The following is an 18,609-nucleotide window of genomic DNA, read 5'->3' on the forward strand; positions in this document are numbered from 1 at the left end:
GAGTGCTCGGCAATTGCAATTTAAACAATGAAATGAAATTAAATACTTACATTCTGTCTTAATTAATGATTTACTATTTAACAACAAGTTTTTATTTACTTTATGTTAAATTTTTGCACACATTATTTTTGTTCATGAGTTCTCTTAAGTTTTTCATAAAACCATCTTGAATAAATCATAGCTGGTAGGTTTTTATTATCACGAGATTATGGATTCAGGAACTTATTTTTACATAACCATAAAACTTCCCTACTCAATCATAATAAAGATAACGCGTTTGTAAAAGTGATTTCTTTTGTGTGGATTTTCATATTACCTACGTTGGCGCAAACACTAAAAGTAAAATTTAGAACAATATACATAATTTATTTGAAAACAACAGAATCTTTCCAAAATTTAGTTATAACGCATTGGCTAATAATTTATTAAAATATATTTTTTGTTCAACGAATTATTGAAAAAATTTGAGAATGTAATATTTTTATTGTCCTATCTAGGTAATCCAATCCCGAGCCAAAATCTTGATTTCGGGATTACTATTTGACGATCCCGGGATTGGCATTTTTTTCAATAGTTAATATAAAATTTCTATATATACAAATAACGTTGATAAAATCGGTCAAAAATAAATTTAGTAAGTATAATTTATACTATTTAAGAAATTTTTTGTTAATATTGTGTACGTTCAATCTGAGAAATACATTGGTTTAATGGAGTGAATAATATTGTAATATGCATAATAATAATGTGAAAGTAAAACATTTCTATTTATTTATGAAAAGATAACAAATACAAGTTCAATTATAATAAAAAAAACTGACAAATGCATTAAAAAACATGGTGGAATCACTTTGATAAAAGTGCGAAACATTGTTTTTTCCAATCTTTCTTATTTTTATTAATTTATGTGAAAAAATAAAATGAATTCGGTAATAAATCAAACTTCATTCAAACTCAGTTTATTTTTATTGTATTTGTATGTTATTAAAAGTGTTTTTTCTGTTATATTTTCGTTTTTAATTTATTTTCCATAAAAATTGATAAAAAAACTCAATCCCGAAAGCTTCGAAAACTTTATATCTATTTATATAAACTTTTTAGTCAACTTTTAAGATAATCTGCCAACTGCTCTGAAATGAAGTATATTGCATAGTATTCTTTCGCTAGGTGTCGCACTAATGACGTCATAATATTATGTTCTGTCAAAACCATCAGACTTCACGCTTATGTATTATGTTTATATAAGAAAATTTGTTTTATAAAAATGCCTATATGCTATCATTACCAATTAAATTACCTGTATCCTACATAATCACAATAGAATTTAGTTGATTCTGACTAGGTAGGTAATACTTTTTTGTAATTTGAAGGTATTAACAATAACTTACTACTTAGGTACCTATCTTATTAGTTATTAAAGTAGCTTGATACTGGTTCACGACTCCTTCAGGTTTTATGGAATGATTAATTTATTTTAATATGGATACTATAGCGGCACGACTTCGAAAAGAGATCCATAGATTGACTGGACCCCATTGACTGGATATCGCAAGCGCTATGTAGAGAGATTAGGATTTAACTCTATGTTTAGCGTCGTGACTTCAAAAAGAGACCCATAGATGGCGCTGCCCTTTGACTGGACGTCGCAAGTACGATGTAGACGGATTCGGATTTAACTCTATGTTGATTCCGTAATTAATATCAATTTATTATGATGATATATTATCTTATAGCCAGTCAGTTTAGTCTGTTTAGTTCTGACCCTTTTGATCATACAGGTCCTCCATTTTTAGACTAAGCACCTTCTTTCTTTCGACCATGTCGTCCGATCCTATCGGATCATATGGGCCTCCACAGAGTAGAGGTTTGTATTATGATTTTTGTTTTTTACGAAAAAATAATGTTAGCTACTTACTCAACATAATATTATTAGGTCCATACTCAAACCTAAGCACCTTACACTATCGAAATTAGTTTTTAGTAATAAGTGTGGTATCTAGTTGTCAAATGTGATACTTACCTGAACTGAGCTAATTCTTTGGCAAGTACATCTGGTTATTTGGTCGAGCGAGTCATTTTATCTTCTTAATCTAATGTCGTGTACTTACCGTTTAAAGTTATTATTATTATTGTTGATTATACTCTGTGATTTCTCAATACATACTAAAACCAGAAGTGTTTATATTTTACTAACTAAAACATACTATAACTAGCGACCAACATGGGCCCAAAGTTATAAACAAATAAAAACTACCCAATCGAAGTACCAGATGTTCTCATAAAAAAAAATTAAACACTTCATCGGGCGGTAATGATTCACATTGGAATGTAGGCGATTAAAAAAACTCCCTATACACTCTCTTAGTTATAGTCTAAATAATACTCTAAACTCTTTGCTATATCCACTTTTTGCTTCGATTTATTAGGCCCCGATTACACTGACTAAACTAGCCATCCAAATACAATTGAACTTTTTGCTCTGCTCAAGTATTAATGAACATCATTAAGGTTTAAAGTTACATCGCCCATTTGTATTTAATTAGTTTTGTAATTCGATAAAAACACCGCCTGTTTGTACGGCGGTTGTAATTAACTCATTTAGTTGAACGATACAGTGTTTTGTCTATTCTAGATTAGTATTAGTCCTGTTCGAACGAAATTTTCGAGAATTGAACAAAATTTTGTCAAACGTAGGTACTATAATTATATTTTTAAGCATTATTCACTATTATTAATAAACTGTTATAAATTTTGACCCTGATCAGCATTAAGTTAACTTTGGCCCGATGCATGAAATGTCCCACCAAACCACACCGGTCTTAATCGGGCGTATCACGGCACCCTATGTTTAGTTTGAAGGATCATTTTTTATGACTGGAAATATCTCAGGAGCAGTTACAAGACTGAGGACGCCATGCACTCAAATGTGATTTGACTGAGAGTAGCACAGCGTGATATGGATAGGTACATACTGGGCGTAACTCGAAAAAACAAAAAGTGGAATGAGTGGATAAAGAAAGAGATAAGGGTTTGCGATGTAATAGAGTTCGTTAAAACCTCAAATAGAAATGGGCTGGACACAAAGCTTGAAGATGGGATAATTGCTGGATCATCCAGTGGTACTCAAGAGGTACAAAACGGCAGGAAGGTAGACATAGAGGCCGCTGGATCAATGAAATGGTTAAGTTCTGCGGACGTAGGTGGCAACGTACCTCACAGGACCGAGAGAAGTGGTATCAGCTTGGAAAGGCCTTCATCCAACAGTGGATAGATTTAGGCTGGTGATGATGATGATGATGCCATGACTTTCAGTAAGTTAAGAGTACCCATGGGAGAGAGGAGCACCTAAAGGCAAAATTAAAAATTGTAGTAAGTAACAAAAGCTAATACAAAACTGCAGAACAATCAAAGTGAAGAGGACTTCGCGTTAGCAATATGACGCCGCAAATTTTCTAAATGCAACAAAATTGGCCTTTGTGGCGACCAGGTCGGACGGTCCAATGTGCTCAACAGCTGGTTGAACCGAATCGAGCAGCTCTTCCCTTTCCGTAAACATTTTAGGACATTCCCGGAGGATATGGTGGTTTGCAAAAGAAGAACAACAAACTAATATGTCATTTACTTCGATCATAACAATATGTAGTTGGTTGGACCAATTGTGGTAACCCTCATTCCTTTCTTCCCACCTACTTCCAAATGCTTATGCATTATTGTCACAAGACCGGTCGACCAGCAGTTACGGGTCATGAGACGACCGTGATTGCTTAAAACAATTAGTTAGCTCGAGTGACATCAAGAAAACGGTCGCGTGCGGGCTTATTATAGAGCTTAGCCGTCGTTAATCACAGAGTGACTCAAAACGCATATGTTTGACCTTCGTTGCGCTAAATCTGATACAGTTTGAGCGAACGTCGCGTCTATCATCCATCCTGAACTTGATCATCGAAAACCAAGTAAAACCGTGAGAATGACATTCCAAACCGTCCGTTAACCAGAGCGTGAACACTGAATTGGCTCCAGCGCGCGCCACCCCTCTCAACATAAAAGATCAGTGTCTGGCATCTTGGTTAAACCACCCCCCTTAGATCCGTAATCCACAAAATTAGCGTACACTACTAAAAGCACGACCAGTAGTTTTTCCGTTTCTGTCGTCTGTGCGCCTAACTGTTTCATAAAGCTTTGGGATTAAAATAACAATAAAATAGTTAGTAAACAGTTAGTAGTCGCAAGTTATCTATTAACTGCCGTGTGACCATTCCTAACTATTAGTGTTAAATTGTAGTCATAGTTGTGTGCAAATGGAGTTGTACCCGCTAAAAGCACGAGTCGAGTTACAAGTCGGGGAAAGTTTAACAGACCAAAGTTGTTGTTTTGAGTTCGCGCGAGTCTCAAGTCTTGAATCGTGATGCGTATTGTTCAGAGGCGCTTTGGGACTTCCCCGGGAGAACTTTCTTCTGCCTGTGCAGTGTTCAGATTAGATTTGATCGTTTGATTCAGGCGTTTTAAAGTTATTTTATCTTTTATTTGAGGAAATTAACCTTTAAAGTTAAAGTGAACTCTACTGAATATTATGTTCATACCTAAAAGTTTCATGACAGTTTATTTCTGCACTTTCTAATGGCGTTTTAATGTTTTTAGCGATTTAAAAATAAGTACAGTCTCTTCTTGGTCGTTTCCTTGGTTACATGTAAATATAATTGTACGTAAAACATTTCACCATGGTACAGTTCGCCGTGACCTTTCTAATCGGAAAGAAATGACCGTTTATTATACGGTCTCCAATTTTATTAGATTCAATATGAACATTAAATCAATTTTCATAGCTGATTTTGGCAAAATTCATGAATTCCAGAATGAAAACATAATCTAATCTAACAAATACTCCAGTTTATCGGCTATTTTCAAAAAAAATGCTGCTGGCGTCCTGTAAAGTGTAAACCGACAAGAACCGTGTTGTATTTAGACATGCCTTTTTTATCAGTACTTGAAAATTTGTTTGCTGCTGGCTTCCAGTAAAGTGTAAACTGACAAGAACCGTGTTTTATTTAGATATGAATTTTATGTTAGTACTAAATAGGTACGACCCAAAGAAGTTGGATTGTCTTTAATATACGGTCATATATTTCTGATACAACATTTCACGATGAAGTGTGATACGATGAACTGCATACCTACAAGTTTCCGGACACGCGTTTCCTTATGGCTTAGGATCGTGACCATCTTGGAATTTTATCATCTTTTGAGCAACCAAGACTTTCCACCCCTCTCAATCCTCTGCTTCTCTCAGGGCAGAATGACTGCTGTGTTTTAGATACACGGAATATTAATTTATCTCTTTATCACTTACTATTGAGTTAAGCCTAGTACCCACGAACGTTTTTGCTCGACGGTTTTGGTCGATCGAGCATGTTGACTTGGAAGAATACTCGTCGTTGCGTCCACATAGTCGAGCAACTCGACACAAGACGCTGTGAGGCAACCGTCACACCGCCACGACTTCGACCATAAGTGAGAGCGAGGCCACACAAGGCTTGCCGGTGCTTCCTCACTTCCTCACTCAAACTGCATCGAGCAAGAGTTACGGACCTTGAATCTTTTTCGGATCAAGAAGTTTGCTCGATCTCGAACAAAAAAACATCGAGCCAGATGGTGCACACGTGGAGACATGTTGGAATGAGCGTAAAACCGTCGAGCAAGAACGTACGTGTGTACTTACTATTAAAAATATATGATTTTTTTAATAGGGCAACACTTTGCCACCTCAAAATATAATATTATTCCACTCAGTCGTCAAGGCAAGGCACTCTATATTATATTTTGGAGGTAAACTATGAGTTGGAAGCGATAGAAGGTCGTCTTGCTTGAAGAGTTGTTTGGAGGAGAAAGTTTATTGATAGATTATAATCGCGGGTAATGATGTACTAGTGAGATCGATGTGATCAAGAGATTGATTATATTAAGGGGGGACATGCTCGTCGAAGGTCAAAATTGAGTTTTTATTGTATTTTCAAACCATGGTCCTGGACACTCCTTAAACGTTGTAGATAATCTATTTATGTAATTTTGAAGCCTTATTATCCTTTATAGTTATTTTAAACTTTTGATGACTGCATAAAGTATTTTTGTTACGTAAAATAGTATTCTTTTAAACCTCTCGCTCTAATGTTTTAGAATATAGTCATATTTTGGTACATAACTGTGCAGTGGTGTTAAGATTTTTTACGTTTATTAATTTTTAAACGCATTTATGAAACCATTAGTATAATTTATTACGAGATAATTTTTGTAAAATATTCACAAAAAAAAATTATATTGATAATCTCTGTGATCCCAAATTTGACAAGAATTAGGCATTTTATTATTCAAAAAATCGGCAAGATTAACACATTTGAAGATGATTCTAAAGATATTTATTATAAGCTATGTCTTTGACCATTCAAGTGTGATAAACATCTTATGAATAATGATTGCTTTATAATAATTATTGACCTAAGAATAAGGTAGTGTTTTTTTGAAATACGCCATTTCTTTTGTCATTCCCCAGTGGTTAAGCTACAAAATACGGCCGTAGCCATAAATTGACAAACTATAATTAAAGTAGGGAGTAAAATTATGTTAACGCGCGTGTTTAAAAGAGTTGTTAAGAGAGTTAGAGCGAGAGGTTTAAAAGAATACTATTTTATGTAACAAAAATACTTTATGCAGTCATCAAATGTTTAAAATAACTATAAAGGATAATAAGGCTTCAAAATTATATAAATAGATTATCTACAACGTTTAAGAAGTGTCCAGGATCATGGTTTGAAAATACAATAAAAACTCAATTTTGACCTACGACGAGCACGTGGGCCGTTAAGGAACTGAGAGACTTGATTTGAGTAGAGTAATGGTTAACTATATCGGGTGAAGAACTCGTGACAGTAGTAATGCGTCTTGTGATGGACTCAATGAGTTGAGTGAGGATTTATGTATTATCCTTCCAATTTATAAAATTAATGCATTAGGTACATATATTGTTAAAGATAATGTCACAATTACCAATCATAACAGACCCTACTGATCTAGTTATGATTTAGGAAATGCTGACGATATTATCGCTCTATTGTTTTGTTTCGACAGCAAAACATACATATTAAAGTATATCACTCATTAAATAATGCTGAGTGGAAAATGGAAAAGTACTTCATAAATAAAAAAATAATAAGTTTGAGTATTATTATGTTTTAAAATATATTTTTTTCTTTCATAGGTACCTATTGCGTGGGAACATTTGACAGCTGGGTATGCTGGCCGCACACTCTTGCCGGAACCTCCGCTTATGCAACATGCCCCAGCTTCATCACAGGATTCGACCAGAGCCGTAAGTAACATGTTATTAAATTTATAATGTAACTAGTTGATACATGTACCTACCAGTTGGAACGGGTGGAGGTAGGCTGTTAAGATCCGTCATACGTATTTGTTTTTATTGAACTAGGACTACAATTTAGAGATGGTGATGGTTCATTTTTATTAGTTTTTATTTAGGCAATTAATTTTAAAAACTAACAAATACTACCCCCACATCCTGAAGCGGGCCCCCAGGCTAGTAACTTTGGTGGGCCCCCCTAACTATCGCTAAGGATAAAAGCAGTGTGACACTCTACAGTAGCGTTTTTCAAATGGTGTACGCGGTAAAATTAATGTGTATATTTAGTGTTTTTTTTTTTTTTAATATATATTTTAATATATCCATTTCAATTATGAGGTTGTCGAGTATCGATACACAATTAAAAATTGTAGCGTACAACTAAATATTTGTAAATAAAAACATTATTGAAGGAAAATAGCGCTTTATTTTTTATTATTATTAAAGCAAATTTTTATTATTAAAGCAAATTTGTGATGTGTGTTTATCTCACTTATCTGGACGACTCGCCTTGCCAGGCCTCTCCTGAGCCCGGGCACCTAGGTTAGAGCCCTGTCAGCCCCTCCCTTGTGGGGGCCATGCACTGTAATCTAAGTTCAATGAATGTATTATTCATTTGACTGACAAAGTTTATTGTGCACTATTTATGTTGAATCTTAACAGCCTACGTCTACCCTTCACCGATCGAAAATCTTCATTTACTGCAAACAGGTATTTGCATTGCATTTGAAAATAACCAATAACTAGTACTACCATCGTAACTCGCAATTTAATGCCACGGTCTATCTATTGTAGTGGGTCTTGGGTGCGATCGACCAACATAATATAATACCGTTGGACATGCTTGATCTAGATTCTAGACTTACTTCCTAAACTCTAAAGATTCTGTACTTAGCAGTGTAAATTAAAATATATAAAATATCCCTGTGTTTCCCTATCTACTCATTTGCTTATGAAAATATTCCATGAAAATAAATTTCATTGTATCTGAATTCTGTTAGTAGAGCCACGCAATCTGGTTGAATATCATGCACAGTGTAAACCTTCTCGCTTATTTTCATCTGAAAAATAAACCCCTAGGGCTCAGTTCTGTTCCTCAGTGACTGGCTGACTCTATTTTATGGTGTTACTGAATAGTGATGTCCTATAAAATTATTACAAACGGTTCGCTAATCTGAAATCTATAATTTTAATTATTTGTAGGTACCTATATCGAATTATTTAAGCTGGCACTATAAACCGATCGGGTCCATCGCTAACTGTCAGCATTGCTTTTGACATAGTCTACCAACCTCCTCCGGGGGTGGCCCAAAACCCTAGTTTATATACGGGCTTCTTCATAAACTTTACTCTTGAATAGCTCTAGATTCATCACACCTAACATTATATCACCCGAGTCTTAGAAGAGGGAATTATCGTTAGTAAAAAAAAGACAATAATTTTATATCTATGAGTTCAAAACCAACTTAATTGAATAGTTTATTTTCCATAAGGAAACTTTAAATACTTGATTATTATAATATAAAATTTAGATATACTATGTAAGAAGAATTGTTCTCAGAACCAAACTGGCAAGGTATGTATTTGGGCGCCTGGATATTATCTTTAAAAATGATCAATGTATTGCTACCAACGCTCACGTATGCATGTGACACATAAATTCTTAATGTAAGAGAAACACATAAATTTTGAGTTGCGTAACGTGCATATTGGGTATAATGCGTAAAGATCACAAAAAACAATAGATGGAAGCAGATTAAATGGAAATGGGCTGGACATGTCGCTTGGCGAGTGGACAACCACTGGACAAATGCCAATATACAGTGGGACGGGCATTAAACGCTCACAAAGATACCCTAAAATCAGATGGATAGACGAACTCATAACGTTAGTTGGGTGTATTTACGTGGCCACACGAGGGTCGCGTGGCTTAAGCGCCGGTATATAGTGTCAAGGGTCCCAGGTTCGAATCCTGGGTCTGGCAAGTACACATATTGTTTTTCAATTTGTGTATGAGTCTGTGTATGAACCTAATAGGTTAAACAAGTGGCTGACATCCATTTCTCGTAAAAATAAAATCTGTAATTACAAACATCTACTCCGTGGAGGCCCATATGATCCTATTAGGTTCGTGGTTACATGGTCGAAAGAAGAATGAATTAGGGATCAAGAAGAATGGAGGAACTGGGGGAGGCTTTTATCGTAGCGTGGATTGCCCCCGGTTGATGATGATGACATTGTTTTAAAAGAGTTTTTGCTTGTTTCTTTGTTTTTAGATCAGTTTATATTCAAATAAAATTGAATCTTTATTAAAATATTTGGTTAATAAGGTTGGTCGATAAGTTTTTATTTTCATTTGAAATGGAATGAACTGTTTTTCGTAATTTGTCATTATTATTTAAATATTATTTCTATTGGTTCGCATTGAAAATTACAAGAAGTGGTGCGCAAAAGCCGCCAAGGAACATCACTACCTCCGAACCTTTAAATATTTGATTTGCTTGGAACATATTTTAAGAAGGCAAACACTCGTTACGCTGGCTTCTTTGTTTGCGTAAAAACTCACTTGCATTAGCGCGCTCTGACAGGAAATCTCGCCCCGCCAACTACCGGCTCTGTAAACTTGAAAGGCGTGTGCACATTATTTATTTATCATTTCATTATTCTACTTTTTGGGCGGTGATGTGCTTTTGCACCGTTGATGTTAGACGATATCAGTTTTTTTTATACTTAATTTGGGAATAGTTAAAAGAAAGACATATAGGTACGTATTAGATTGTATTTCAAACCAGGTTGCCTGCCTGCCAAAGTTACGATTAAAATTAGGCATATCCAACTCGTCGACAGCGGGATGGATTTTGACTGAGCTCACGGAACGTCCATAGGAATTGAGTCGTGAAAATGTAAAAAGTGTGTACCTACATTCAGTAATACAATATAGTAAATATAGTAGTCTAGAGTACATTGAGATTTTGAAAGCGAAGTATTAATGATTCCTAATTATTTATTTACATATTATTATCCAGCTTACGTGTAAGTCATTTTAAAATGAACACTGACGAGGCCCACATGATCTCTTAGTATCGCTTAATTCCCGTATGATAATGAGAATGCTTGTACTTTAAATTGCATTAACCAAACAATTCTTGTGGATGTAGGCTGTGGTGATCCGACAAATTTAATATAGTGGACACTTTGTTATTCATACTTATTTAAATTCTAATGGATTCAATTTCTGTACTATTCCATTTAAGTCGTTTCTTGCGACCCGGGTTTCGCCTTTCGGCATCTTCAGGCGTCGTGTACACTCACCAAAGGCAAACACACACTGACAACGAAAACTCTTAACTCTACCTTATATAGTAAATCAATACAATAGAGTAGGTAAAAACTCATTACCTACCTATCTAGTCAGAGGTTACAAAAAAAGAGAAAAAATACAACAAACAAATTATGAATAGTTGAATTGTCAGTAAAAACCTAATTAGTAAAAACCCTATCTTATTAATAACAATACACTGGATAGCATATTGATATAATAAATCGTCAAACCCAATTAGGTTACGCGCCCCTCAATCTCAATTCCTTCAACGAAATTGATTCTAAAAACTACATATCTTATTTCAGCTATCATAAACCCATATCCATTACTTCTAACGATTATGTGGAGCAAAAATAAAATAAAACCATTTTACCTTTTCTTTCGAATTTGAACAACCAGCATTCAAAGAATCAGTAAGCAAAGCATGTTCCATGTTTAATAATGTGACTAATGAACTAATATGGTCTGTGATATTCTAAAAATATGTAGGTACGTAGGTAGTGTAATAATTTAAAAAGCAATTTAGTAGGTCATCGATTATTTTTGGGGATGCTCGGACCGCGTATTCGGAAATTCGTTCGTAAAACAGTTCACCGCAGGACACCTATTTGTGCTCCGCAGTATGTGAAACATGAGTTCGTGTAACATTTAATCAAATGCTGAGTTCTTTTGTTTGTTCGTTTCGTTCATGCGAATTTTATGAGATGTCTTTACTAGGTTAGGTTAGTGACACACACATGATTTTCCGCCCCTGTGGGGGGCACTCCCATAGGGAGTAGTGCCTCCCAGCCGCTCGGTCTGACCCTGGTAGTCAATGTGCCACCGGTGTAATGATTACGACCCTCGACAAAGCCGAACAAAAACAGACAATATGACATATATGTATAAGTCCCGCAGTTTGCTCTGGCAGGTCCCGCTACTTCCCAGGGTGAACTGTGGATGTATAAGTCGGTCACGGACCATGTATATATAAGGTAAAGTGTCATAGGATTAAATTAGGATTAAATGTATATTGGATAAAGGGGTGAATTAAAATTAGATTAGACATAATATAAGATTTGATTTGTTATTATAATATGTAATGTAAATTGTAAATTAATATGTAATGCAAGGGTTAACGAGGTAATAAAGGGGGACTTATGGATGGGCGTTAGTAGTATATAGTAGTTAAAATAATTAAGATAATTAAGGGGGGACATGCTCGTCGAAGGTCAAAATTGAGTTTTTATTGTATTTTCAAACCATGATACTGGACACTCCTTAAACGTTGTAGATAATCTATTTATATAATTTTGAAGCCTTATTATCCTTTATAGTTATTTTAAACATTTGATGACTGCATACAGTATTTTTGTTACATAAAATAGTATTCTTTCAAACCTCTCGCTCTAATGTTTTAGAATATAGTCATATTTCGGTACATAACTGTGCAGTGGTGTTAAGATTTTTTACGTTTATTAATTTTTAAACGCATTTATGAAACCATTAGTATAATTTATTACGAGATAATTTTTGTAAAATATTCACGATAAAAAATTATATTGATAATCTCTGTGATCCCAAATTTGACAAGAATTAGGCATTTTATTATTTAAAAAATCGGCAAGATTAACACATTTGAAGATGATTCTAAAGATATTTATTATAAGCTATGTCTTTCACCATTCAAGTGTGATAAACATCTTATGAATAATGATTGCTTTATAATAATTATTGACCTAAGAATAAGGTAGTGTTTTTTTGAAATACGCCATTTCTTTTCTCATCCCCTAGTGGTTAAGCTACAACATACGGCCGTAGCCATAAATTGACAAACTATAATTAAAATAAGGAGTAAAATTATGTTAACGTGCGTGTTTGAACATGTACCTAACCGAATTTTTTTTTATTTTTTTTAAAACGGTACATGTTTAAACACGCGCGTCAATATCGTTTTACTCCCTACTTCTATTATAGTTTGTCAATTTATGGCTACGGCCGTATGTTGTAGCTTAACTACTGGGGAATGAAAAAAGAAATGGCGTATTTCAAAAAAACACTACCTTATTCTTAGGTCAATAATTATTATAAAGCAATGATAATTCATAAGATGTTTATCACACTTGAATGGTGAAAGACATAGCTTATAATAAATATCTTTAGAATCATCTTCAAATGTGTTAATCTTGCCGATTTTTTAAATAATAAAATGCCTAATTCTTGTCAAATTTGGGATCACAGAGATTATCAATATAATTTTTTATCGTGAATATTTTACAAAAATTATCTCGTAATAAATTATACTAATGGTTTCATAAATGCGTTTAAAAATTAATAAACGTAAAAAATCTTAACACCACTGCACAGTTATGTACCGAAATATGACTATATTCTAAAACATTAGAGCGATAGGTTTAAAAGAATACTATTTTATGTAACAAAAATACTTTATGCAGTCATCAAATGTTTAAAATAACTATAAAGGATAATAAGGCTTCAAAATTATATAAATAGATTATCTACAACGTTTAAGGAGTGTCCAGGATCATGGTTTGAAAATACAATAAAAACTCAATTTTGACCTACGACGAGCACGTGGGCCGAAGTAATATTAATATTAATCATATTATGTACATCGATATCGCTATATGTTTGGTTGATAGTCTGACATCCGTCAACCTTATATAAATGTGTAGCATATGGCGGTATCGGTGATCAGTGTGGATTTGTAAGAAATACAACCACCCCTAACGGATAAAAAGGCAAGATTATTAAATCCAAAGGCAGTCTGTTTTGTCACTTGTGGGTTCCGGAGGTCGCTTCGGCGACGCTTGTTGTCCCGGGACCCTCACGATCACGTCTGCATAACTAATTAGAAATAATTAAGTTAATGTTAAATAATTAGTTAATAATAATCAAGTTAATTTTTAAATAATTAAATAATAATATTCGAATTAATTTTTAATTAATCAGTAATACATGTGGTTATTTTTGTGACTTCGGATATTAGTTGACTCTTGTTTATTGAGACTTCGAACTGTGAACTTCGAATATTAATTGATTTGACTTTTTCTTTTTTTTACTAATTGTGGTGTATGGATAATAACAATAAATCGAGTTTCTTTTAATTATTATAACCTTTGGGACTTTCGATACCAATGTGAATGATACCTTTGGACTATAATCCTTGATGAAGGAATGCCATAAGGCCAAACATATTCTAATAACAATAAAATACGAGTTCTGAAGATTTCATCTGGTGTTTAATTGACTTTGTGCCCCGTGACTTCTTGGTTACTCCACGTCCATGAGGTTCCTGCCTGTTCCTCCACATTAATGAACCTCCACTTCCAAGTGCCTGAGCTAGTCAGGAAGTCGGAGGCCTTCATTAGGTTAGGTTAGGGTTACTTGTTAATTGGAACAGTACTATTTGCAAACTATCGCCGCATTTTGTAAGATACGTACAAATGTATTCCACGGTGATATGTTCAACGAAGAACTACTCGTCATTTGATAAAATGTTACACAAACACATGTTTCACGTACTGCGGCGCACGAATAAGTGTCTCACGATGAACTGCATACGTACAACTTACATGTAACCCTCGGACCGCACGTCACTGATATGTAGCCATTTTTGCATTTATGTCTCGCTTTGAAAATATAACTTACTCTATCACATAATTAAACATTAATCTTTTAATTATCCTTTAATCTAGAATAAAATTTATAATATAGTATTTATTTTAGAAAATACAATAAACAGTTTACTAATTAGGGGGATATAATGAACGAATACTTAAGTGCCTGTCTACCTTTCCAATTGAAAAGCGTACTCAGTAATTACTTCAACAAGAATTCATTGTGTTAGATTATCTATAAATACATCTTTCAAAATAATATATTAGTCAGCATGGAGGGTGTTTGGTAGCATATCACTAATTAAATCAGGCGTAAAAAGGATTTATCCAAACAATTCAAAACGTTTAAGCGGATTTTGGAGGGAGAAAATAACACGGTTAGACGTTGCAAAGTAATATGTAACATAAATTTTCACAGCCTACAGGCGTATTTAGTAATTTACCTAAGTGGGAAGTAATTATGTAGGTGTACTATATTTTATTTTTTGGAAATAATTTTGGTAATGCAGTTAATTTAGGTTCTGGTGAAGACTGCTGGAGAATATCATGGATGAAACACTAAAACAGTGCCTTGGTACAGTCGAGGCTATATTGTATTATAATCGGTAAAATATCGAGAGCGTTGACAGCTTCAAATACCTGGGAGTACACATCACGGGAGATAGCATTTTGCAGAGAGAGGGAGAGAGAGAGAGCTAGCTACCTAGGTTCCCACCGCCACTCGTCATATATGTGCAGCCGTGAATATCCACGGCTGCCTTCCACGATGCTATAAACGTATCTGGAAGAAGTGCTTTTTTCCAAATATTAAATGGCAATTGAAGATAACCAAATATCTGACTTCTAACCATCACACCAGTCAATTTGTGACTGGACACGGTGGGTTCGCTGGCACGTTCTTTGAGCTTTGACTTCTAAGGCGTCCGACATGTCCATGCGGAGGGAGAATTTACGATGCCAATCACATCATCTGGTAATGTCTTAGAATGTGTTCCGAACGGGAGACAATGCTCAGGTCGGTCCAACCAGCTGTTGAGCCCATCGGGCCGTCCAACTTGGTTGCTACTAAGGCCAATTATCTTGCATTTAAAAAAATTGGGCGTGAAGATCTCTTCACACAATTGTTATATTATATACACTAGAATCTTTTTTATTTTTATAATTTCCCTGTGCTCTTCTCTCCCCGGCACTTTGCATTAGAAAGTAACTTCTTTAAACTTAGTAAGAGCTCACTTTGAGCGTAACAACCTTAGACCTGAGTATCTTCTCTTAGGGCATTCTCGGTCTAAAACTGAACTAGATCCTTCACATCGCCAATGTAGGGCCACGTGATACGCTCGATTAAGACCAAGTGTGGTGCGTGGCGGGTTTTGGTTTGTAGGGATTAACTCAAATGCTACAACCATGCACCGTAGTGCTTAAAAAAGGAAGTTACGAAAGAAGGAAAAAAATGTTATACAAATGGGAATGGCTGGAGCAACATTCAACTCGATGCGTAGTATCCGGGACTCACAATAATTGTACTCAGTCAAAACTAAATGCCGCCTATTCGACGCTTGCGTTCTGACGGTGCTGCTGTACGGTAGCGAATCGTTGCACCTTACGAAGGCTCAGAGCAACCGTCTACTGAGCTTCGAAGACAGATACTGGTTGTGCGGCGGGGTTATATGACTTTAAGGGTAACGAAGAGATAAGAGAACCGAGAAGTCTCTCATCAAGCTGAGAGTTGAAGAGGAAACGTTGGACCTGACTCAACCACATGCTGCGAATGCACCATCAACTTGGCTTACCTGTTCTTCAAGTCAACCGTCCTGGTAGGTCACTAAAATCTATCTATAGAGCGTATACGGCGGAGCTAAGGGAGGTTGGTATAACCTGGAATGGTGCAAACAGTCTGGCGAGTGACAGGGATTCTTGGAGGTGCCACATGGTGCTTATATACTCTAACTAAGGAGCGGATATAGCCGAAGAAGAAGAAAAAGAAGAAGAAGAAGATATATTAGGGAGAGATGCTCGGCTTGCAACGAATTACATGTTTTTTCTTGAGTGGGTACACTCATATTCAAAGCATTTTAGAGTAAATGAACTGACTAGGGCAACTTCACAAAATAGACAATATTAAATACAATCCCGATAGACTATATTCAACACGCAACATTTTAAGGCAGGGTTTTGAATATGTGAGTATCCTACGAACATGAAACACGCATTATGTACGTGCAATAGTGTGTGTAATAAACCAATAATAAATGAGCCTCAATGCATAAACCGAGAGCAGTTGTCAGTATTCGACGTTTGACATATTCTTGACACGTGTTTAAGTTTATCTCGGATTCTTCCTTACTCGAGATCGGTTACCTGCTACTCCTTACCCGTTAGGTATTTCAGTTACCATTATTTCTGAGTTCCCTGGGTAACTTGTATTTTTAAGACATTGAATTTAAATTTCTAAGTAATTGATCTTTGTAAACAATTACTGTTATATGTATTAAAATAATAAGTAAGGCATTTGTTGTAATTGAGTTAAAAATTGAGGCTTCTAGCAACTACCCTATTTTGCTCTCCCCTCCATCTGATATGGCTAGTATATAATATAATGTACACCTGTAATTTTATTATTGTAGTTATGTTCCTAGGTAGGTATTAATAATTATTGGCAAACTGTACTGATAATATTGTGGAACAGGTTAGAGGAACTAATCAGTATGGGCAGACTGTCTCCAGCTGATAGTTGACAGAAAAGTTATAATTGAGTGGAGAGGTTGGGAATTTTCAATGGAATAATCATAACATCACAGTGAAAAAAAATTATAGGTCTTAATAGTTATATTTATTTCTACGAATTCTTAACTGTCAAAGGCTTACTTTACTACGTATTCATTAAAAATTTTCATTTCAAAGTTACGATCATTATCAAATTCTGAAAATTTATTAAGAAGTACTTAGAATTTTAATTCTAATATTACGTTCATCCCTTATATAGTATTGATGATTATTTTTTTTCGACCATATCCGATTCTAATAGGATCATATTATCGGCCTCTACAGAGCGGAGGTTTGTATAACAGATTTTATTTTTACGAGAAATGGATACCAGCCACTTGCTCAACCTATTAGGTCCATACCCTGACTCATACACGAATTGAAAAACAATATGTGTACTTGCCAGAACCAGGATTCGAACCTGGGACTGACGACGCTATAGGCCGACGCTTAATTCGCGGCCATCGTGGGAGTATATTGCTATACCGAACGGGTATTTTCTCAGATGACTTTAAAAATGATCAGCGCATCTATTATATACACAAGACTGCTATCGGCCGATATCAGTAGCTATCGAGGGTGGTTTTGTATCGAAGTATTAGCACTTATTGTGACAATTACAATTAGTTAGTTGTAATTGTTACAATAAATGCTGTTTTAACAGCACCTATATTGGACGTGCTAAATTTTTAAACGAATTAAAAAACAATATGTGTACTTGTCAGACCCGGGATTCGAACTGTTATGCATTAGATCGATACGTCGATAAGAGATTCTAATTAGAGAAACCGCAACTTCCTGTGATAACAATAGCATCCTCTGATATCAATAATATTGTCAATTAAAATATTGATTCATTTTATTCTAATTAATTCTAGAAAACCACAAAACAATAATATCATGTTATTTGTGTTTGATAATTGGAAACATCTAGAACATTATTCAATCTATATATGAACGATTGCACACGTAATTAATTTGTTAGTTCCCTGTCGACCATTGTACCTCACACATTGTAAGCTGGCTTTCTGTCAGTTGTAATAAATCTGTATTACTGTAATTTTTCACCGTTTAATAAATCGAACATCTATCAGAAGTTCTTATCTTTCAATTTGATATCTCCTGTGATTATTTCCGCCCTCTTTCGCTATTCCTGACAAAACAAAAGAGACTTTAACAGAGTCCTATTTCATAGTCCTCTGTATAATAATAATAAAATAGCAAATAATACCTTACAAGTATAAAGACTATTTAAATTCGTATATTACGAAACCTAAAAGTACTAGTGGAAGTGATTAACTATCTTACTTAAACTACTCCGCTTTTTGGGGACGTAACAGAACGACGCTATAGGCCGGCGATTAAGCCGGCGAAATAAAAATATAAATTTCGGTAGTGATATTTTTTGATAAAATTCACCATGTTAGCAAAAGATGTGTTGTAAAACTTTTTATATGTCGTGTATAGTAAGGTACTAAGCGATAAACTATGATAAA

At 34.8% G+C, this 18,609-nt stretch overlaps 1 protein-coding gene across 1 annotated transcript in view; it reads left to right on the top strand.

Annotated features, from left to right (window-relative positions):
* Window positions 1-18,609, top strand: part of Dh31-R (Diuretic hormone 31 Receptor) — a 340,188-nt gene that overhangs the window by 23,546 nt on the left and 298,033 nt on the right. Inside the window, exon 2 of the mRNA XM_085944554.1 lies at window positions 7,250-7,360. Within this exon, the coding sequence (XP_085800680.1) occupies window positions 7,250-7,360 (111 nt within the window). The remainder of the gene's footprint in view (window positions 1-7,249; window positions 7,361-18,609) is intronic.

This window comes from Rhyacophila brunnea, unplaced genomic scaffold, assembly GCF_057557595.1.
Source record: "Rhyacophila brunnea isolate RB1 unplaced genomic scaffold, BYU_Rbru_1.0 scaffold_17, whole genome shotgun sequence".
Taxonomy (NCBI): domain Eukaryota; kingdom Metazoa; phylum Arthropoda; class Insecta; order Trichoptera; family Rhyacophilidae; genus Rhyacophila; species Rhyacophila brunnea.